The sequence below is a fragment of the Aquarana catesbeiana genome, linkage group LG01, assembly GCF_042186555.1.
Source record: "Aquarana catesbeiana isolate 2022-GZ linkage group LG01, ASM4218655v1, whole genome shotgun sequence".
Classification (NCBI taxonomy): domain Eukaryota; kingdom Metazoa; phylum Chordata; class Amphibia; order Anura; family Ranidae; genus Aquarana; species Aquarana catesbeiana.
Window position 1 is genome coordinate 64,335,740 of NC_133324.1, and position 24,343 is coordinate 64,360,082.

The 24,343-nt window shown below is 44.2% G+C and overlaps 1 protein-coding gene across 2 annotated transcripts in view; it reads left to right on the forward strand.

Moving 5' to 3' along the window:
• Positions 1 to 24,343, forward strand: part of MYO5B (myosin VB) — a 394,698-nt gene that overhangs the window by 322,717 nt on the left and 47,638 nt on the right. For both annotated transcript variants that reach the window (XM_073619562.1, XM_073619572.1), the window contains exons 22-27: positions 9,201 to 9,437; positions 12,645 to 12,729; positions 20,052 to 20,203; positions 21,461 to 21,580; positions 23,992 to 24,138; positions 24,225 to 24,284. In XM_073619562.1, coding sequence (XP_073475663.1) covers positions 9,201 to 9,437; positions 12,645 to 12,729; positions 20,052 to 20,203; positions 21,461 to 21,580; positions 23,992 to 24,138; positions 24,225 to 24,284 — 801 coding nt within the window. The remainder of the gene's footprint in view (positions 1 to 9,200; positions 9,438 to 12,644; positions 12,730 to 20,051; positions 20,204 to 21,460; positions 21,581 to 23,991; positions 24,139 to 24,224; positions 24,285 to 24,343) is intronic.

Sequence of the window (24,343 nt, forward strand, 5' to 3'; positions counted from 1 at the left end):
CTCTATTTGTGGGAAAAAAAGTATATCAATTTTGTTTGCGTGTAACGTCGCAGGCCCGCGCAATTGTCAGTTAAAGTGACGCAGTGCAGAATCGCAAAAAAGTGCTCTGGTCAGGAAAGGGGGTAAAATCTTCCGGGGCTGAAGCGGTTAATCACCTCGTTCTATGATCCGGACCTGACTTCATTTCTTCTCTGGATTGTCTTTAATGTTTAAAGTCTCCAGTGGAAGAGAAGACATGGTGGTGATTTCTGTTGGGAGTCTTCTGACTGTCAGGTTATAAAGAGAAAGTCTCTCATCCAGCAGTAAGAAGACTTTCTGATCACGTTGGGGGCAAATCTAAAGGATGAAACATCAAGACATAAAACGTGACGTTTGTCAGCGTTTCCATCCCTCCCTGCGGACAGCTCCACTCTGTGCTTCTGTCCGCTGCACACAACCAGCTCCATCATCGAGGCTGCTGAAGTATAGAATTACTATGACATTACAGGCAAAACACACAAAACAGTGCAGTGAGTTGTGGTGCCATTCATTTTAATAGCACCCCATCACACTAAAGCCGGGTAAACACTACAGTTTTCTTTTTCCTGCAGTCCAGCGGGTTGCATGAAAAAAAAAAAAGTCAGCTTCAATCGGAGCCGCTGTACTTACCATGCAAGGTTAGTTCAGCGATCTCCCCCCCGCTGAGCTATTTTGTTCTGACACGGAGACGGCCCCCTCGCCAGAACACTCCGATCAGCGCTCTCTGCCATTGGCTGAGAGCGTTGATCGGGAGTCGGTCGGATGCGCGTTTTCCAGCATGCACGTCTGACAGAACAGCCAGCTTCTGGCGGACAGACTGACATACACGTGGCAGAATGTTGGCTGTTTTTTTGTTTTTTTTTAAACCAGCAAATGTATCCTGACATTCTGCCCGTGTTTACGGGGTTTTAGGCGGGCTGTGTTGTAGTATACCTCAGTGCACGTGTGAACCAACTGTGTGTTGTGGTTAAAAATTGTTCACGTTCAGTGTTCCATGTAATAAGGTGCACTGCCAGGCCAAGTTAAAGCATTTGTTAACCTAAAAAAAAAATAAAAAATAAAGATCCTGTTCCTTTTAAAGCATGTTATACAGCACAGTGCTTATACAGTATAAACAAAGCGCAGCGCGAAATGTGCAATTACATAAATTATAGTGTAAAATTGCTATAAAGTGCATAAATCAATATATTCAAATGGAAAAATACTACTAAAGCCCATAGAAAGAAGTCCCATAAAAAAAAAATACAAAGATCCGTTGAGGATAAAGGATCCGTGTAGTGAGTATGAAACCGAAGAGTCACCAGCGTGTCGCCCTCCACACAAAGACAGTTGAAGGCTTACCAGAGAGCCAGCGACCACCTTTACTCAGGGGGGTCAGACAGCGCTCAGTTAGATCTCAGATCCACTCAATAGGAGCCCGTGCATCCTGTGCGTCCTCTCGGATGGCCACAAATGGTGTACAATAGAGGACTCCCAAACAAGCCAGGAAGTAACTTCCAGAAACACTCCGTAAAACTCAATATCCATAGTGCATGAAAAACATTAAAACGCCACATAGCGCAATACTGTAGAAGTTTCACATTTAATAAAATCATAGTGTACTTGAAAACTATGAAAATGGCATAAAAAAAGCAATGTATATACATCATATCCAGGGCTGATCAGTTTCCCTCGTGTAAAATGGGTGAACTCCGGTCACTTATGCGCAGTAGTGTGTGTATGTAATTCCTCCCTGCACAGTGTACTTGTGCTGTGTAATTTGGCCCCTTCTATCACCTGAAATACCTGGCTGATGCTGCCAGTTTCTGCCCGCCCCTTTGTAAACTAACCACGTTATATTATGGCTGCTGAGCCCTGACACCATGGACAGTTTACGTGCCTCCGTCATCCGCTGTCGCCTCTGTGCTCTCCTCCGTCCTCTCCCTATTCCCCTCCCTGCCTGTCAGCTCCATGTCCGTGTCCGTGCCTGCCCCCTCCCCACCTGCTGCTCAAATTAGGGGAAGGGGTTGTAAACCCTTGTGTTTTTCACCTTAATGCATCCTATGACAGTGACTGCCCCCCCAGCCCCTCCGTTTTACTTACCTGAGCCCTGGAACTTCATCTGGCGGGGAAGTGCTCTTTCTCTGCCTGGGGTTCTCGACTCTTGATTGGATAGATTGATAGCAGCACTGCCATTGGCTCCTGCTTCTTTCAATTAAATCCAATGACCCGGGGGGCGGGGCCGAGTCATACATTCAGCGGCTATGGACGCCGAATACTGGACTCGGGAGTGCGCCCGCAAGGTAATCCCCCGGGAGAGCGCTTCTCCTAGGGGGTTATCTGATGTAGCGAGAAGCCGCCGAGGGACCCCAGAAGAGCAGGTTCGGGGCCACTCTGTGCAAAACGAGCTGCACAGTGGAGGTAAGTATAACATGTTTGTTGTTTTTTTTTTTTTTAAATAAACAAAGCTTTACAATCACTTTAAATTTACAATATCCTCTGTTGATTCATGTAATGTCCCCCTGTGACTCTGCTTTATAAAAAAAATGCAGCTATATACCTGTTTACAAAGCGCAGATCGGTGCGCACGTGACCCGCCGGCTCTCTCCTCTCTCACACGACAGCTGCAGCGGGCAGGGCCGCCTCTCTCTTCCTCTCCTCCTCCCCTCCTGACTGATGTCAGCGGGGATCCTTGGCCCCGCCAGCTGCATTTGTCAGGCTGAGAGAGGAGAAAGCCAGCGGGTCACGTGAGCGCTGATCTGTGCTCTGTAAACAGATACAGCTGCATTTTTTTTTATAAAGCACAGACACAGGGGGACATTATATGAATCAGCCGAGAGGATAATGTAAATTTAACCCTGTGGGTTAACAGCCACTTTAACTCCAGACACAAAATTGGTCATTTAAATATATTCCTTAATAGCCACAAAGAATATAAATACACCAAATGCCTTTGAAAACCTAGATATTACTTTGTAAAAGTAGCAGTGATATCATCCCTGTGCTGTACATAGCCAGTGCAGAGAGCAGAGCTGTGGGAGGGACCCAGGGACCCACCCAGCAGGCTCCACAAACTACAGGCTGCCTTTAGAAAATTACAGGAGGGGGGCAGAGACAAGACCAGTCACCTTGCACATTGAGACAGAGCAGCAGTGAGCGGTATTTATTACAGGAGGCTCCTGTACAGGGGGAAAGTCTCACACTGGATTACTGCACAGATTTGGAAGAAATACAAAAACCACACTAAGATTTAAGGAAGAACACAAGGAAGTTGTTTGCTTACTTAAAAAAAAAGTTTTGGCATCCCCTAACAGTGCTATTGTTTGTCCCAACCCCTATCGCTCTGACGTTTGTTGAACAGCCTGGTCTTATGTAAGTGCATAGAGTGGATATAAAGTATAATGTGTGTGTATATAAGAAAATGAGTAGAAGAAAAGTAAATGAACGGAAGAGAAATCCAAATCAAATCAATAGTTGGTGTGACCACCCTTTGCCTTCAAACCTGCATCAATTCTTCGAAGTACACTTGAACTCAGTTTTTGAATGAACTCGGCAGGTAGGTTGTTCCAAACATCTTTGAGAACTAAGCTGATGGTATGGCATGATTAGGAAGTATCTGCCTGTATTTCTCAGCAGTGAGGACATTGATCAGGCAACTTTGAGGACTAAAGACGCAGTGGTCAGCGAAGGACATGAAAGACACATTATGCTTACTTCCCTTTGACATCGGAAGATATCCAGCAGTGCCATCAGAACAAAACTGTCAGAAATCAGCGGTACACCCATCTACTGCCTGGAGAAGTCTGGCCAGAAGTGGTCTTCATGGAAGAATTGCAGCCAAAAAAGCCATACCTCTGACATGGAAACAAAGCTAAGAGACTCAGCTATGTATGAAAACATAGGAACTGGGGGGCAGAAAATTGGCAGCATATCAACATGTGAAATATTTGGCCGTAGCAGGAGGCATTTTGTTGGCGAAGAGCTGGAGAGCTGTACAATGAGTGTCTGCAGGCAACAGTGAAGCATAGTGGAGGTTCCTTGTAGACTTGAGGCAGCATTTCTGCAAATGGAGTTGAAGATTTGGCCATGATCAATGGTGTCCTCAACGCTAAGGAATACAGGCAGATACTTATCCATCATGCCATACCATCAGGGAGGTGTGTGATTGGCCCCAAATGTATTCTGCAGCAGAACAACGACCCCAAACATACAGCCAATGTCATTAAGAACTATCTTCAGTGTAAAGAACAACAAGGAGTGATGGTTTTGCCCCCATAGAGCCCTGATCTCAACATCCTAGAGTCCGTCTGGGATTACATGAAGAGACAGAAGTATTTTAAGCAGCCTGCATCCACAGAAGCAGTGCTTCGTTCTCCAAGATGTTTGGAACAACCTACCTGCAGAGTTCCTTCAAGTGCGATTTTGAAGGCAAAGGGTGGTCACACCAAATATTGATTTGATTTGGATTTCTCTTCTGTTCATTTTGTTTTTCATTTTGTTAATTGATAAAAAATAAACTATTAATACTTCTATTTCTAAAAGCATTTTTCATATTTTTTTTTTACTTTATATATACTTTATTTCATATTCATATAACGCCTGCCTAAAACTTTTGCACAGTACTGTATGTATGCACATCAGTGACACACCTTGTTGCATGCACAGACTCATAAACTATATATATAGTTTATGATTCTGTGCACACAACAAGGTGTGTCACAGGTGACCACCAGAAAAGGAGAGCTCAGTTTATTGCCCATACATCAGCCAGCAAAAGTTACATTGGCATTTCAGGCATCCCTGCCCTTTATAAAGCTTGTGATTTTCACTGATGTATGAACAATAAAATAAGCTTTCTGTGCTGCAACCCTTTCTTGTACCGTGTCGTTCTCTCTCTCTCTCTCTCATTAATATATATATATATATATATATATATATAATATATATATATAAAATATATATATATATATATATATATATATATATATATATATATATATATATATATATATATAAAATATATATATATATATATATATATATATATATATATATATATATATATACAGTAAACATATATAAAATCATTTTTATATATATCATATATATAAAAAAATATATCATATTTTTATTTTTTTTATATATATATATATATATATATATATATATATATATATATATATATATATATACAGTGGATATAAAAAGTCTACACACCCCTGTTAAAATGTCAGGTTTCTGTGATGTAAAAAAAATGAGACAAAGATAAATAATTTCAGAACTTTTTCCACCTTTAATGTGACCTATAGACTGTACAACTCAGTTGAAAAACAAACTGAAACCTTTTGGGGGGGGGGAGAATAAATGAAAAACTAAAATAATGTGGTTGCATAACTGGGGATGTAGCTGTGTTCAGAGTTAAGAAATCACATTCAAATTCATGTTAAATAGGAGTCATTTAACATGGCATTAGAAGGCATTAGATATACCATGGAACACAGTGAAGACCATCATCAAGTGGAAAAAAATATGGCACAAAAGTGACATTACCAAGAACTGGACCTCTCTCCAAAATTGATGAAAAGAGGAGAAGAAAACTGGTCAGGGAGGCTGCCAAGAGGCCTACAGCAACATTAAAGGAGCTGCAGGAATATCTGGCAAGTATTGGCTTTGTGGTACATGTAACAACAATCTCCCGTATTCTTCATATGTCTGGGCTATGGGGTAGAGTGACAAAACGGAAGCCTTTTCTTATGAAGAAAAACATCCAAGCCCGGCTAAATTTTTAAAAACACATCTGAAGTCTCCCAAAAGCATGTGGGAAAATGTGTTATGGTCTGATGAAACCAAGGTTGAATTTTTTGGCCATAATTCCAAGAGATACAGGCGGCACAGTGGTGTAGTGGATAGCACTCCTGCCTAGCAGTAAGAAGGGTCACTGATTCGAATCCCAACCATGACACTACCTGCCTGGAGTTTGCATGTTCTCCCTGTGCCTGCGTGGGTTTCCTCCGGGTACTCCGGTTTCCTCCCACACTCCAAAGACATGCTGGTAGGTTAATTGAATCCTGTCTAAATTGTCCCTAGTATGTATGAATGTGAGTTAGGGACCTTAGATTGTAAGCTCCTGGAGGGTAGGGACTGATGTGAATGTACAATGTATATGTAAAGCGCTGCGTAAGTTGACGGCGCTATATAAGTACCTGAAATAAATAAATAAATAATGTTTGGCGCAAAAACAACACTGCACATCACCAAAAGAACACCATTGCCACAGTGAAGCATGGTGGTGGCAGCATCAAGCTTTGGGGCTGTTTTTCTTCAGTTGGAACCGGGGCCTTAGTCAAGGTAGAGGGAATTATGAACAGTTCCAAATACCAGTCAATAATGGCACAAAACCTTCAGGCTTCTGCTAGAAAGCTAAACATAAAGAGGGACTTCATCTTTCAGCACGACAACGACCCAAAGCATACATCCAAATCAGCAAAGGAATGGCTTCACCAGAAGAAGATTAAAGTTTTGGAATGGCCCAGCCAGAGCCCAGACCTGAATCTGATTGAAAATCTGTGGGGTGAACTGAAGAGGGCTGTACACAGGAGATGCCCTCACAATCTGACAGATTTGGAGTGTTTTTGCAAAGACAGGTTGGCAAAAATTGCCAAGTCAAGATGTGCCATGCTGATAGACTCATACCCAAAAAGACTGAGTGCTGTAATAAAATCAAAAGGTGCTTCAACAAAGTATTAGTTGAAGGGTGTGCACACTTATGCAACCATATTATTTTAGTTTATTATTTTTACTTCCCTCCACCAAAAAGATTTTAGTTTGTTGTTCAATTGAGTTGTACCGTTTATAGGTCACATTAAAAGGTGGAAAAAAGTCTATGATTTATCTTTGTCTCGTTTTTTTACATCACATAAATCTGACTATTTAACAGGGGTGTGTAGACTTTTTATATCCACTGTACATACACAAGCTCAATTAAATGTTGAAGACTTAGATAAAGTAAGTAAAAGACCCGTCCTTTTCTCCACCATCCGACTTCTAGGGTACCAGGAGATGCACTGGCAGTATTCATCTGAAACGTTGTCAGTCACTGCTCATCCATCCAAGTATAATGGTGCATTTAATTCCCTGCGAGAAGACGACTCGGCAGTGGAAACAAAAAACATACGACCTCTTGTGTCAGTAATAAAAACTGCCTGTATTGCTTTACAGTCACCAACACCATACCAGACCCACCGGGGAAATTGACAGCTGGAATCTCAGAGCTTGTATCTAGTGACTGAGGTTAAACAGTTCTCATTCTGGCTACACACCAGTCTTGTTGGCCATTAACCCAACAATAACAATCTTAGATTTCATCTTTTAAAAATAACTAGTGTTACAATTACATAGTTACATAGTAGGTGAGGTTGAAAAAAGACACAAGTCCATCAAGTCCAACCTATGTGTGTGATTATATGTCAGTATTACATTGTATATCCCTGTATGTTGCGATTGTTCAGGCGCTTATCTAATAGTTTTTTGAAACTATCGATGCTCCCCGCCATTGTGTGATGTAATGCCGCGTACACACGACCGGTTTTTCTGTCAGAATAAACTGACGGTTTTTCCGACAAAGTTCCGCTGAGAGGGACTTGCCTACACACGATCACACCAAAGTCTGATCGTTTAGAACGCGATGACGTACGACGGGACTAGAAAAGGGAAGTTCAATAGCCAGTAGCCAATAGCTGCCCTTGCGTCGTTTTTGGCCCGTCGGACTAGTATACAGACGAACGGTTTTCCCGATAGGAATTGATTCTGTCGGAAAGATTTAAAACATGTTCTATTTCTAGGTCCGTCAGAATTTTCGAAAGAGAAAGTCCGATGAAGCCCACACACGATCGGAATATCCGATGGAATGAATTTGGGCCGGAAAGTCCGGTCGTGTGTACGCGGCATTACAAAGAAAAAGATCAGTGTGGTAGAATTCAATGGGAATTTCTTCCAGGATTGCTATGCATTGCCCCTTAAGAGCTTTTGCTCTATCAAAGATGTGATTCTTTTATCAAATGATTGTGTTGTAACATGTATGGTGTACAGTGTTAGATTTTCCTAAATTTAGTTATTTTTCCCAAAAAAATATGAGTGCCTGCCAGATGGGATTTAAACTCCATGGGCAGTGAGAGGAAAACAAATAGGAGTAAATAAAAGGTATTTGGTGTCTGTATCGATCATGGAATAGAAGTCATCTGTCAGCACAGACATCTCACAATCGCACTTCTTCTTCCTGTCCTAGTTACACCCAGACAGAGCTTTGTGCATGAACTGAACACAATAACCCTTTTCTTACTAGGCTCTCCTGTGTGTCACACAAACACAATACAGTCATTAGAAAACCAGAAATATACAGAATAACCATTTATTTGTTTTTTTTTTGTGTTTTTTCTTTATTTTTTGCTTACAAACAGTTCTGCAGGTTACACACATACTGCAGGTTACCGGTTATCAGTTCTCTGAAAAATTACTGTTTTTTTATGTAATTTTGTTGCAATCCTCCCAAAAGTGAGTCTGTATTTTTTAGTAAACGTGGGCAGATTCAGGTACACTTTTGTAGGGTACAAATCACTTACATTGGTGGTTAGTAGGAAGAATGCAACACTTACAGTGGTGATTGGACAACCAAATTTACAGACAACTAAAAAAGATAATTGGGTCAGCTGCTGGTTTTACCACCTAGTGTTGGCCCTGGAGCTATGCAGGCACCATCGCCCCTAACAATCTCTGGAGGAATATAGGGTTCCACAGATCCCTGGTTGACCATGGTTGCAGTTTCTGACACCTCCTTCTGAAAACACTTGTTGCCTGGTTGTCTTGCCTAATACATTGCTTTTAGTACTTCAGCCAAGTATTTACATAAGGGGTTGTGACTTTATTTTCACCAAACCTGCTTGTGTTGGACCAGTGATGCTAGAGACAGTCAGTGAACAATGGCAGGTTTCCTTGAAGCCCAGTGAGATGGTTTCACTCCTGTTGTCGCAGGAATCCCGCATGTCCACACTTAGAAAAAAACAATATAATAAATATGAAAGGCGTGAGCAGTAAAGGTTTTGTGTTAATGCTGTGAGGTGTGGGAGGGGAGTTGCAGGTTACAACAGTTGCTATAAAAATCCTCGGCTTGTCTTTGATGTGCAATGATCCCTGTCTGTTTCCTCTAGAACAAAGACTACAAGGACCTGAAGGAGCAGCTAGTGATAGTGACGACCTCTCACTCAGCAGAGGTGGAGAAGCTGCAGAAGGCATTGGAGAGACAACGGCAGAACCAGCAGGATGATAACCAACTGGCCAGCCTGCAAGAGGAGATCGAGGCTCTGAGAGCAGAACTGGAAAGGAGCAGAGATGAGAGGAAGATTGTAGAGGACTCCTATATGAGCGAGAAACAGCAGCTACAGCAGGTATCTCTTCTATTCCCTTTAGCATGGCTCTTCAAACGGTGAGGCACACCAAATAAAATTGGGAGGTGCTGTGAAAGGAACAAAGAGACTCGAAAAAGAGTCGGTGAGAATGGACATTCCCAGTATTCCTTTTTTTTTTCCCACCAATCTCCTACCTGATCACCTCTAGAAGCAGAGAAGTTGGACCTAGGGCAACAGTAGGCTCACCAAAGACTAATGTATGGCAGAATACTGAGGGATATTGACAATGTGTAGGAGGTTTATTAAAGGGGTTTCAAGTTAGAGCAGTGGTTGGGTTGATGGAGACATAGTGGCTGAGAGAAGATTTAGCACTTAAAGTGAACCTGCGCCAGGCTTATGGGTATTCAGGTATTTACATATTCTTAACAGTTGGCATTTGAGCTTTAAAAAAAGTATTCACTGATCTTTGTAGCTGCAAACACTGTCTAATAATTTATCCTCAAAGATCACTAAAGTCATTCAAGCTGTCTTCTCAACAGTTCAGCTTTTCTGCTGTAAAATTTTTGACCATGTCCATAGCCTGGTCACAGGTTCCAAGGGCGAGGACACCGTTTGGTTGAATGGCCACATTATATGACCTGTCCCTTTTTTTAACTTGAAATTCCTCTTGTTAAGGAATGGTATTTATACATTAAAATTGAGGCTAGCTGGGCCAGTGAACTGTCACACCCTCACTAGTACCTTGCTCACGTAGCGTTCCAAGCCAGCGAGGATGTGATGTTAAACAATTTTATTTATTTTTTCCGATGGGCCCCCAATTGGGCTTAAAAATTAGAAAGCAGCTCAGGTAGCAAAAACCATCTTAAATCTTGAGTTGTCCCCTGCAGTACTTCTACTCCACTGCAAGATGCCCTCAGTTTTCCTGTTTGAATGATGCCCATTACCATTCAACTAGGAACACTGAGAACATGCTATAAGTGAATAGGCATCATAGTGCTGGCCCTTAAGGGGGTTCCGCCACAGTGCCCTTCATTCATAGTGTATTGAAACAGAGAGTGGTGCTGTCTACATCACGTCAGCTCTGCTCTCTGTATCAGAAGAGGACCAGCCTGAGACAGGGAAAATGCAGAGAACGAAGACCCTTTACTTCATGTGACCTGCCTGAAGACATCTGAAAAGGGTAAGTATAAAAAACTAAGCTAAACATATAAGCTTTTATAAGCTAAACAGGGGCTTTTGGAGGGAAAAGAGGGGGTGATTGAGATACGGAGGGGGGCAGTTAGGATTTAACGTAGACGGCAAGTCAAAACTTTGCTAAGCTTAAACCTACTCCCACCCCATTGTAAGCCCTATACTAGCTACCCTGCAAAGGAAAGATCTTTGTGCTTAACTATCCTGAGAAATTCGATCACATGATCCCCCCCCAGCGGCCGGCTTTAGGGGAGAGGAGAGAGCAGCGATAACGACTATAGAGCCTGGACGCTGACATCATCCATAGACTTACTATGGGGCATACATTGTCAGTTGGGTCTCCTCTGCACTGAAGCCAGTGCTGGGAGCTGATCAAGTGACTGGACCAGGGCACCCTTAGATTAGGTAAGTATAGACATCTTTGCTTTACAGTGTAGTTAGTATAGTGCTTCGGATGGGGGGTGGGAGTAGGTTTTAGACTTGGTTAGCTTTTAAATGGACTTCTACTTTGAGGTAAGTGGAAACCATATCCCAAACAGCTGAACTGTTCATATGATGTTGGCCTTAAAGGGGTTGTAAAGGTAAAAGTTTTTTCACCTTAATGCATTCTATGCATTAAGGTGAAAAAACATCTGACAATACCAGCCCCCCCGTCTTACTTACCTGACCCCTCGAAACTCCCGCGCTCGCCCCTGACATCCTCTTCGCCGCTCAGCCTGGCCCTTGATTGATTAGAGTGGATGGATTGAAAGCAACGCAGCCATTGGCTCACGCTGCTGTCAATCACATCCAATAACGCGGGGCGCCGGGGGCGGGGCCGAGTGATACAGTGAGCAGCTATGGCCACAGGCTGTATCATGGGAGCGCGCCCGCAAGCACTCAACACCATGCGAGGGAGCTCGCATGAAAGTGTTGAGTCCTTGCGAGGGGGGATCTTCCAATGGGAATACTAGTTATGGTGACCTGAGGGTCCCCAAGGAATTCCCCTAATTTGCAGGGATTTCCTCTCACTTCCTGTTTGGCTACGGGACAGGAAGTGAATGGAAATCTCTGCAGTGGGCCAATCTGACAGGGGTTATAACCCCCCCCTTTACTCTATCCAAAAAAAAAAAAAGTTTTGCCTATAGTTATACTTTAAAGAGATAGTTTATGCAGTGCTTTACAATATAAAAAGGAGACAATACAGTTATAATACAATAAAATACAAGAGGATTAAGAGGGCCCTGCTCAGAAGAGCTTACAATCTAATAGGTTGTAGCAGGTGGTACAAAAGGTTGTAACTGGGGGGAATGAGCTGATGGAAGTGGTAGAAGATTATTTGGAGACGTGATAGGCTTTTCTGAAGAGATGAGTTTTCAGGGATCGCCTGAAGGTAGCAAGGGTAGGGGATATTCACTCTTTAAAAAAATAAGATTCAGAAGCTACAAAACTTTTAAGAAACTGACACTTCGGCAGTATTGCTTCTTTGCCTGCCCCTGGCTCTATGGTGTTGCTATCCTGGATATAGGAGCGGTCTATGACTTCCTGGCTCCCCACCTCCCATGCGTGAGGCCCAGTAGTGCTGTAAGACTGGTCCCACAGCCTCCTGGAACAATGTGACATGTGCCAGGAGGCTGTGGTTGATGGGAGGTGGGGAGGAGAGCAAGTTTGAGGGCCAAGCTGGCATAATTCTCCTCTAGACGAGAATTGAGGAAGTAGGTACCTGCCACAAAAAGCACCCACTTCCTAAAAATACATTTTTTTGTAAATTTGTTAAGAGGAGGAAGGGCTTTCACTTGTGAATGTTCACTTGAATGTTCTCTACTGATTCACAGCAAGTGTTCCCCGACTATTGGAAGTTCACCCAACATACACAAAACAGACAGTGGCCTTTTGGTGTGAGAAAGATCCAGCCAATAATTTTTTATTGTTTTGGATAGAGTAGAAGAAGATTAAAGCCTCTCAGATTTTTTTGCCATCTTTGTCCATATCACTTCTAACTAGTGACATTGTCAGATGGTTAGCTGCAGTTTAAAAAGTGATCGATGCCTCTCTTCTTTACATCACTTCATCCAGCGAGTCTCTGAACTAGAAGATGAGAACAGTCACCTAAAGGAAGAGAAAGAAGAGCTCAATCAACGAATCCTCCTCCGCTCTGAAGGTGAGTGCGATGTTATCAGATTATGCGTGTTTATTTAAGGGGCTTCTGCTTAAAGTGGTTCTAAAGCCTAAAGGTTTTTTTACCCTAATCCATTTCATGCATTAAGGTAAAAAAAATTCTGTGCCACGGGATTCCCCCCCTCACACCCTTATATATACAGTGCATCCGGAAAGCATTCACAGCGCTTCACTTTTTCCACATTTTGTTATGTTACAGCCTTATTCCAAAATGGATTAAATTTTATTATTTTCCTAAAAATTCTACAAACAATACCCCATACTGACAATGTGAAAGAAGTTTATTTAAAATCTTTGCAAATTTATTAAAAATAAAAAAACGAAAAAATCCCATGTACATAAGTATTCACAGCCTTTGCCATGACACTCAAAATTGAGCTCAGGTACATCCTGTTTCCACTGATCCTCCTTGAGATTTTTCTACAACTTGATTGGAGTCCACCTGTGGTAAATTCTGTTGATTGGACATGATTTGGAAAGGCACACACCTGTCTATATAAGGTCCCACAGTTAACAGTGCATGTCAGAGCACAAACCAAGCCATGAAATCTAAGGAATTGTCTGTAGACCTCCGAGACAGGATTGTGTGAAGGCACAGATCTGGGGAAGGGTACAGAAAAATTGCAGCATTGAAGGTCCCAATGAGCACAGTGGCCTCCATCATCCGTAAATAGAAGAATTTTGGAGCCACCAGAACTCCTAGAGCGGGTCGCCAGCCAAACTGAGCGATCGGGGGAGAAGGGCCTTAGTCAGGGAGGTGACCAAGAACCCGATGGTCACTGCGACAGAGCTCCAGCGTTTCTCTGTGGAGAGAAGAGAACCTTTCAAGAACAACCATCTCTGCAGCACTCCACCAATCAGGCCTGTATGGTAGAGTGGCCAGACGGAAGCCATTCCTCAGTAAAAGGCACATGACAGTCCACCTGGAGTTTGCCATATGCACCTGAAGGACTCTCAGACCATGAGAAGCAAAATTCTCTGGTCTGATGAAACAAAGATTGAACTCTTTGGCCTGAATGGCAAGTGTCCTGTCTGAAGGAAACCAGGCACCGCTCATCATCTGGCCAATACCATCCCTACAGTGAAGCATGGTGGTGGCAGCATCATGTTGTGGGGATGTTATTCAGCAGCAGAAACTGGGAGACTAGTCAGGATTAAAGAAAAGATGAGTGCAGCAATGTTCAGAGACACCCTTGATGAAAACCTGCTCCACAGCGCTCTGGACCTCAGACTGGGGCGGAAGGTTCATCTTCCAACAGGACAACGACCCTAAGCACACAGCCAAGATAGCAAAGGAGTGGCTACGGGACAACTCTGTGAATGTCCTTGAGTGGCCCAGCCAGAGCCCAGACTTGAACCAGGTTGAACATCTGTGAAGAGACCTGAAAATGGCTGTGCACCGGCGCTTCTTATCCAACCTGTTGGAGCTTGAGAGGTCCTGCAAAGAAGAATGAGAGGAACTGCCAAAAAATAGGTGTGCCAAGCTTGTAGCATCATACTCAAAAAGACTGGAGACTGTAATTGGTGCCAAAGGTGCTTCAACAAAGTATTGACCAAAGGCTGTGAATACTTATGTACATGGGATTTTTTTCATTTTTATTTTTAATACATTTTCAAAGATTTCAAACAAACTTCTTTCACGTTGCCATTATGGGGTATTAGTTGTAGAATTTTGAGGAAAATATTGAATTTAATCTATTTTGGAATAAGGCTGTAACATAACAAAATGTGGAAAAAGTGAAGCGCTGTGAATACTTTCCAGATGCACTGTACCTGAACCCGATCTTGATCCAGCATTGTGCACGAGAGCAAGTCTCTCTTCCATCTCACTGGGCAGATTATTAGTAGAGGGAGCCATTGTCTCCTGCTTCTGTCAGTCATATTCTGTGACGGGGGGGGGGAGCTGTGCTGTTGGTGTCTCAAGCCTGAATAAGTGCTCCCATAGAAAGTGTCTTTCCATTGGGGCATTCACAGAAGAGGAGGAGCCAGAAGCGCCGGTGGGGGACCCCAGAAGAAGATCAGGGCTGCGCTGTGCAAAAACATTGCACAGAACAGGTAAGTATAACATGTTTATTATTTTAATATAAAAAAAAAAAATTAAGCTTTACAAGCCCTTTAAAGTGACCCAGTAAAGCTGACTATAGATCATTCAGCAGGGACTGTCGGAATTTCGATCCATGTGTGGCCGCTCCTGCTCGATGGAAGTCGATTCAATGATTTAATACGGTTGCACAGCAGGGAGGATTCCTCCGTCCACCTCACTTGGGTGGATGGGAGAACCAGTTCAGCCAGCAGGCTATTAGAAAGAAAATGACCAGTCTAAGGCAGCCCATAGACAACTCAATTTTCTTTCCATCCACCATGGGTATAGGAAAGAAAATCGCTCGATTCCCCTATCAATACAGTCAGTGTTGATGGGGGATGCTTCCTTCCATGCTGTTGTGTTCTGCTGGTGGGGTTGGCGAGGGGAGTGTTCCCTGCTGGCAGAGCACAGCGATTACTGCTTTTGGCTTTAGCCACCGACGGCAATCACATGCCAAAAACCTGACAGGCTGGTTACATAGTTACATAGTAGGTGAGGTTTAAAAAAAAGACACAAGTCCATCAAGTCCAACCTATGTGTGTGATTATATGTCAGTATTACATTGTATATCCCTGTATGTTGCGGTCATTCGGGTGCTTATCTAATAGTTTTTTAAAACTATTGATGCTCCCCGCTGAGACCACCGCCTGTGGAAGGGAATTCCACATCCTTCCCGCTCTTACAGTAAAGAACCCTCTACGTAGTTTAAGGTTAAACCGCTTCTCTTCTAATTTTAGTGAATGGCTGCGTGTCTTATTAAATTCCCTTATGCTGAAAAGTTTTCTATTTTTAAGTTTTCTGTCATGGGATTGATAGATCGATTTGGGTACAATCGGCCTGTCCATACATTGATTGAATTTCGGCCGCTCCCTGCTGAATTTTGATCCATGTGACATGGAGGTGTAAAACACGATTATTTTTTGGCACTACAAAGCAGGAAGCATAGAATAAGCATGAGAGACCGCAGCTATCGACGACCTTGTTTCCCTCATGACCAGTTAATGAAGACTGAACCCCGGGATAAGCAAAAATTGTCTAAATACATTTTGTGATGTGTATTAATTGAATCTTGGTGTGCTTTGTGTATTCCTTCCACATCTTTGCAGTGAGAGACTTTCCCTCTGTACAGGAGCTTCCTGCAATAAAGACCGCTCACTGCTGCTCTTTCCTTGTGCAGGGTGACTGGTCTTGTCTCCGCCCTCTCCTGTAGTTTCTGCATGTGTTTCGTCAGAGTAGGCGACCCGTCAGAATGTGTAACGGAAGTGACGTTCTATCGCCGCCATCTTGCTACACCCCGCACTCCTCCATAGTAAGGGTACACTGAGAAGGGGGAAAGTGGACATCTTGTTACACCCACCGGAGTTTTGCATTTTACGCTTATTTTAACGGAGCTTATATAGTGAAAAACAGTACTTAGAAATCTGTCTGACTGGTTAGATGTTGAATTTTTAAAAGCAGCGAACTTCTGTCAGATTAGCAAACCTGTGAGATCAGCTACTTTTAAAATTCAACATCTAACCAGTCAGATGGATTTCTACCCTGTTTCCCTGAAAATAAGACCTAGCGTGATTGTCAGTGATGGCTGCAATATAAGCCCTACCCCCCAAATAAGCCCTACCCTGTTTCCCTGAAAATAAGACCTACAAGGACTTTAACTAGGGCTTATTTGGGGGGTAGGGCTTATATTGCAGCCATCACCAACAATCACGTATTTTCGGGGAAACAGGCTAAGTACTGTTTTTCACTATATAACCTCTGTTTACTGTTAAAAATAGGTGTAAAATGCAAATCTCCGGTGGGGGTAACAAGATGTCTCCGCTTGCCCCCTTCTCAGTGTATCCTTACTATAGAGGAGTGCAGGGTGTAGCAAGATGGCGGCGACGAAACGTCACTTCCGTTACGCATTCCGACGGGTCGCCAAATCTGACGAAACACTGGCAGCCTGTAGTGGGTGGAGCCTGCAAGGTTCCTCTCCCAGCTCAGCTCTCTGCACAGCCTATGTAGAGCAAAGTGATGATATCACTGCTACTTTTACAAGGTAATATCTGGGTTTGTTAAGGCATTTGTTGCCCACAAGGTAGATGTACACTCACGGTCACTTTATTAGGTACACCTGTTCAATTGCTTGGTAACACAAATTGCTAATCAGTCAATCACATGGCAGCAACTCAGTGCATTTAGGCATCGAGACGTGGGGAAGACGACTTGCTGCAGTTCAAACCGAGCATCAGAATGGGGAAGAAAGGGGATTTAAGTGACTTTGAACGTGGCATGGTTGTTGGAGCCAGACGGGCTGTTTTGAGTATTTCAAAAACTGCTGATCTACTGGGATTTTCACACACAACCATCTCTCGGGTTTACAGAGAATGGTCCGAAAAAGAGAAAATATCCAGTGAGCGGCAGTTGTGTGGAGGAAAATGCCTTGTTGAAGTCAGAGGATAATGGGCAGACTGGTTCGAGATTATAGAAAGGTTAACAGTAAATCGTTACATCCAAGGTATGCAGAATACCATCTCTGAACGCACAACACATCCAACCTTGAAGCAGATGGGCTACAGCAGCAGAAGACCGCACCCAGTGCCACTCCTGTCAGTTAAGAACAGGAAACTGAGGTTGCAATTGGCACAGGATCACCAGAATTGGACAATAGAAGATTGGAAAAACGTTGCCTGGTCTGATGAGTCTCGATTTCAGCTGCGAAATTCAGATGGTCGGGTCAGAATTTGGCGTAAACAACATGAAAGCATGGATCCATCCTGCCTTGTATCAATAGTTCAGGCTGGTGGTGGTGGTGTAATGGTGTGGGGGGGGGGGGGGTATTTTCTTGGCACACTTTGGGCCCCTTAGTACCAAATGAGCATCATTTAACCACTTCAATACCAAGGGCGTCATATGACGTCCTGGGCTTTGAGCGGGTATATCTGAATGATGCCTGTAGTTACAGACATCATTCAGATATTGCCGGTTTCAGCCGGCGAATCTCTACACCATAGGAATGATCATAGCGGCCGTTCCGCCGCTTGATCGTTCCTATGGGAGGTGAGAGGGGACGCCCCCCCCCCCCTCCCGCCGCTCTCCGGTGCCTGCTCCGACTCACCATTACGATCGGTGAGGCGGAGAGTGGATCCGCCGGCGCCGGATGTAGATCATAGAGATTTCCGGCGGACCAGATGGTCCCCGGAGTCTCTGATCGTTGGAGGCCGAGCGCGATGTTATGACGTCATGCCCGGCCTCTCCATTCAAAAAACCGGCGCCGCTTCGGCTGGGAAGCGGCGATCGTTTTATTTTTTTTTTTATTTCAGGCTTCCCAGCCTAGTGGTGAGATATGGGGTCTTATTGACCCCATATCTCACTATTAAGAGGACCTGTCATGTCATATTGCTATTACAAGGGATGTTTACATTCCTTGTAATAGGAATAAAAGTGATCAGTTTTTTTTTTTTTCAAAAAAGTGTCAAAATAAAAAAAATAAAATATAATTAACAATAAAAAAAAAAAAAAAAAAAATTTAAAGCGCCGCTGTCCCCATGTGCTCGCACGCAGAAGCGAACGCATACGTAAGTCCGGCCCACATATGAAAACGGTGTTCAAACCATACATGTGAGGTATCGCCGCGAACGTTGGAGCGAGAGCAATAATTTTGGCCCTGGACCTCCTCTGTAACTCAAAACATGTAACCAGTAAAAAAATTTCAAGCGTCGCCTATGGGGATTTTTAAGTACCGAACATTGGCGCCATTCCACGAGCGTGTGCAATTTTGAAGCGTGACATGTTAGGTATCTATTTACTCGGCGTAACTTCATCTTTCACAAAGTGCAAAAACATTGGGCTAACTTTACTGTTTTGTTTTTTTTTTAAACACAAAACAGTTTTTTTCCAAAAAAAAACGCGTTCGAAAAATTCCTGCGCAAATACTGTGTGAGATAAAAAGTTGCAACAACCGCCATTGTATTCTCTAGGGTCTTTGCTAAAAAAAACATATATAATGTTTGGGGGTTCTATGTAATTTTCTAGCAAAAAAATGATGATTTTTACATGTAGGAGCAAAGTGTCAGAATTGGCCCGGTATTGAAGCGGTTAAACACCACGGCCTCCCTGAGTATTGTTGCTGACCATGTCCATCCCTTTATGACTACAGTGTCCCCATCTTCAGATGGCTCCTTCCAGCAGGATAATGCACCATGTCACAAAGCTCCAATCATCTCACCACTGGACAATGAGGTCCCTGTACTCCAATGGTCTCCACACTCACCAGATTGCAATCCAATAGAGCACCTTTGGGATCTGGTGGAACAGGACATTCCCATCATGGATGTGCAGCGGACAAATCTGCAGCAACTACATGATGCTATCAGGTCACTATGGACCGAAATCTTGAGGAACACCTTGTTGAATCTATACCACGAAGAATTAAGGTCGTTCTGAGGGCAAACGGGGGGTCCAGCATGGTACTAGTAAGGTGCACCTCATAAAGTGGCCGGTGAGTGTAGATCCTTTGTGGCTATCAAGAATTATTTATAAATAAAGAGTTTTGTACATGGAGTTCTGCATTAAATGTAAAGTTTGGTCCTTTGAAGATGTAGAGGGCTTTAAGTGTTACTGTTTTCCCTACAGAGCCCAGTGAGATCGCTGGTTCCTCATTAACACAAAATGGGAATAAAAAAAACTTTAGTTTGATTTAACCGGATCCTTTGCAAAGTGTGAATGTTTAATCTCATTTTCTCCTAAAGTTATGCAGCTCACGTCAGCGCCCGAGGCAGAGAGAACAAAGTATGTTCCTCCAAGATGTATTTTCTGGAGAGCTTTTACAAAGCCACATGCAGTTTGCTAATCAGACGCTTATCCCATGCTAATGCCGTCTGAGGCTTGTTTATCCGGGTGTTTATATATTTTATGTCTTTCATTTTGGAATATCATTTTTTGATGTCGGCTCAAGTATCTGATCTGAGGATCTGGGACATTTTTTGCATACCTTTTCAACAAAATTAACGTGAGTTGTTTGCTGCTTCAAACCAACCCCAATCTCGGCCAGATCTGAGACACGCTTTGAGCCGGTGTGGAGAAACTTCTCACCATTGCAGGACGATAGTAAAATATTCACAATTATTTGTACTTGGTGCCTCCCCCTGCCTGCCTTTGTCCGGGAGTGCCCGACTGATTGTTAGATTGTCCTAGATGATGATGTAGACATCATTGTTTGGTCTTTTTTTTTTTATTTTAAGATGAATTTACGCAAAACGAAGGAGTGAAGGAAAACCTGCAGATCCAGAAGGACCTGGAGGAGGAGCGGGCTCGCTACCAAAATCTGGTGAAGGAGTATACCCGTCTGGAGCAGAGATATGACAACTTGCGGGAAGAGGTCACGCTTATCAAGGTGAGCTGTATCACTGTTCTCGTCAGTAAGGCTGCTCTCACAGTGATGTGATGCGGTTTGACCGCAGTGTGCCCATGGGTTTGTTGCCGGTTAGTTGCACTTTACCATAGAGTTCTATTATGTCCCGCGGTGCTTCAGGAGTTTTGGTGCACTTTCAGATAGAGCACCAAAATTGCAATACATAATAGAACTCTATAGCATAGGGAAGACACATATGGGGAGAGGTAATGGCGCTGCACACCCCGAATGAACAAAATGGGAAAAGTCCCCCAGGGGGGTTTTAAGCAGCAATGTAAAGTAGTTAAAGAAATACGTGGGTTTAGAAAAATAGATTTCATCTATCTTATCAGAAGTTATCATACTGATAACAGAGGAATGGAGCAGCAGAAAGACAGGGCACTTAGGGCTTTGGAGAGAGATAAGGAAACACTTCAGATATATATGCCCAGGTCAGATTTACATAGTAGGCGAGGTTGAAAAAAGTCCATCAAGTCCAACCTTTGTGTGTGATTTATATGTCAGTATTACATTGTATATGTCTGTATGTTGTTGGCGTTCAGGTGATTATCTAATAGATTCTTGAAACTATCAATGCCCCCCCTGAGACCACCACCTGTGGAAGGGAATTCCACATCCTTGCCGCTCTTACAGTAAAGAACCCTCTACGTAGTTTAAGGTTAAACCTCTTTTCTTATAATTTTAATGAGTGGCCACCAGTCTTGTTAAACTCCCTTCTGCAAAAAAGTTAAGTGCTCGCAACCTTTCCTCATAACTAATATCCTCCAGACCCTTTATTAGCTTTGTTGCCCTTCTTTGTACTCGCTCCATTTCCAGTACATCCTTCCTGAGGACTGGTGCCCAGAACTGGACCGCATACTCCAGGTGCAGCCTGACCAGAGTCTTGTAGAGTGGGAGAATTATCATTTTATCTCTGGAATTAATCCCCTATCAGGTTTTTATTGCTGTTGGTGAGTCTATTTTGCCGATTTCCCCTCACTTCCTGCTAGGGGCATGAGTGTCACCGGGACACAAACCGCAATTAAAAACAAAAAAAAACTGTAAACCCTTTCCCAATCCTAATTTGGAAATTGTTTTTGTCACTGTCTCTTTTTTTCAAAGCACTTCCGGCTTCTCTGACACACTGTCACTATTTCAGGGAGCAGGGATAAATCTCTTGAATGGGGTCACAAACTGTGAAATAAAGACATAAACTTCCCAGATTATTCTAATGGCATATAATGATTTTTTTTTTTTTAGCAAACCCCTGGACACCGTAGGAATACTTCCAACCAGAGCAGCTTGGAATCTGACTCCAACTACCCCTCCATCTCCACGTCTGAAATTGGGGACACTGAAGACACCATTATGGAGATTGAGGTAAGGCCACTGTACTATTTGTTGTGAAGAGGAATAACAGCTAACCAGCAATTTATCCTCAAAGTTCACAAAAAAAGTATTGAAGTTGTTTAAGTTGGATCTTAGCTTTCTTTGCTCCCAGGGGAGTTACTACTGGGAAGGGGGGAGGAGCAGGTGGAGCAGAGCTGCTGAGTTACTGCTAAGAAGGAGGGAGCAGGTTGCGCAGAGCTGCTAAGTTACTGCTGGGAAGGGGGAGCAGATGGAGCAGAGCTGCTAAGTTACTGCTGGAAAGGGGGGGGGCAGGTAGAGCAGAGCTGCTGAGTTACTGCAGGGAAGGGGGGAGCAGGTTGAGCAGAGCTGCTAAGTTACTGCAGGGAAGGAGAGGAGCAGGTGGAGCAGAGCTGCTGAGTTACTGCTGGAAAGGGGGGAGCAGAGCTGCTGAGTTCCAGTGGCGGCCCGTGCGTGGCGCCCCCCCTATCCATGCTGCCACCTCCCTATTCATGCGCCCAGCCCCTCATGGGGGTAGGAGGGGGTGTATTTTTTTTTTAAGCACCTGATTAGAGCCAGAGGCTCTAATAGGCTTCAAAAAAGGTTGGGCTCGAGGCACAGAGAGTGCGCCCTGATCCCACCCAATTGTGTGACCATAGCAAATGAATATTCGCTATTTTCACACCGCGTTGCCTTCCCGCTAATCTGGAGGCAGGTCAGTGAGACCTGTTTCCTGAATGGCCAAAGCGGCAGGCATCTCTATTGGATGCCCAGCGCTTTGGCGGAAGTGGGACAGAGCGGAGGAAGCTGACTGGAGAGGAGACGCCGGAGAAGAGGACACCCAGTAAGCGCCGGACCTCCTGCACAGGAAACTTTGCTCTAAGTGTGCTGCCACCCACCTGTACTGTGAGTGGAGTGTCCCAAGACCCATCCGCGGGGGGGGGGGGGGGGGTTGTGCTGTGAGCGGGGTGTCCCGCGATCCATCCGTGGGGGGGGGGTGCTGTGAGCGGAGTGTCCCGAGACCCATCCATGGGAGGGGGGGGCTGGTTGTGCTGTGAGCGGGGTGTCCCGCAATCCATCTGTCAGGTGGGAGGGGCTGCCTTGAGCGGCGTGTGGGGGGGGAGTATTGTCATGCTGTCAGTGTATCTGTGGCGCTGATCTATATACCGTATCTGTGGTGCTGATCTATATACCGTATCTGTGGTGCTGATCTATATACCGTATCTGTGGTGCTGATCTATATACCGTACCTGTGGTGTTGATCTGTATATCGTATCTGTGGTGCTGAGCTAAATACCGTATCTGTAATGTTGAGCTGTATACTCTGTGATTCTGAGGCTGTATACTCCTAACACTAAGGGTGGAAGCAAGTGGAATACAGGGGACGGAGTGGGTGGATTCTATAAGGGGTGGGGCTTATGGGGAGAAGTGGGAGGGGTCAAAAAGGAATGGCGGGTTCTGGTGCCCCCTCATCCTAAAACTTCACCAGCTGCAACTGGTTACCGCTGGGAAGGGTGGAGCAGGTGGAGCAGAGCTGCTGAGTTTCTGCTGGGAAGGGGGGGGAGCAGGTCGAGCAGAGCTGCTGAGTTTCTGCTGGGAAGGGGGGAGAAGGTTGAGCAGAGCTGCTGAGTTTCTGCTGGGTAGGGGGAGCAGATGGAGCAGAGCTGCTGAGTTTCTGCTGGGAAGGGGGGAGAAGGTTGAGCAGAGCTGCTGAGTTTCTGCTGGGTAGGGGGAGCAGATGGAGCAGAGCTGCTGAGTTTCTGCTGGGTAGGGGGAGCAGATGGAGCAGAGCTGCTGAGTTTCTGCTGGGTAGGGGGAGCAGGTGGACCAGAGCTGCTGAGTTTCTGCTGGGAAGGGGGGAGCAGGTGGAGCAGAGCTGCTGCGTTTCTGCTGGGAAGGGGGGAGCAGGTAGAGCTGAGTTACTGCTGGGTGAGGGAGACAGGGTGAGCTGAGATGCAGAGTCACTGCTGGGATTTGAGAATGGGGCAGATAGCTTGCTTAAAGTGAAAGTGCTTCTGCTCTTGATTTTGAGGGTGAGCTACTCCAGAGTTGTTGCAGCTACAGAGGTCAATGAGGACTTCTTTTGAATGTTCATTTACTGCTTGTTAAGAATTTTTAAATATCTGAATGTCCATAGTCTGGCCACAGTTGCACTTTAATAACCCCCTCCCTAATATTACATACTTACCTTTCCTTCATTGCCCTGCCATTCTGTTCAGTTCAGCCTCCAGGAATACAAAGAAGAGGCCCTGTGTAAGATTGAAAAAATTCTAACCAGGGATTAAACTTGACTGAGGACCATCACCCTGCTCCAATGTTTTTTCCCATACAAATGAATACAGTCTTTTAAGATCCTGAATATATAGGCCTCATCTGGACCCGTAGTGCATTTATAATGCAAATATGGGAATACACTTTAACAATGTGATCTTATTATGGCACAGGAAGCCGGGCTGGAGAAGGCTGCGATGGACATGACTCTGTTCCTGAAACTTCAGAAGAGGGTGAGGGAGCTGGAACTGGAGAGGAAGAAACTGCAGAACCAGTTAGAGAAGAAGGAGAAGGAGCAGCAAGAAAATAATAAGCCGCAGGTAATGAGAGTGATTGTGTCTGCTGATTATATTCATGTCTTTCTCCATGACACATCTACTGAAGCTGGTGTCCTCTATCTACTCAGGTCATTGAAACATCAAATGACACGGATCGTGACACAGACATCGCCTACAACAACCTGAAGGTAACAGAAAAGTGATAGAGAAGTGTTTTTTTTTTTTTTTAAATTGGGCCTTTGCTTTT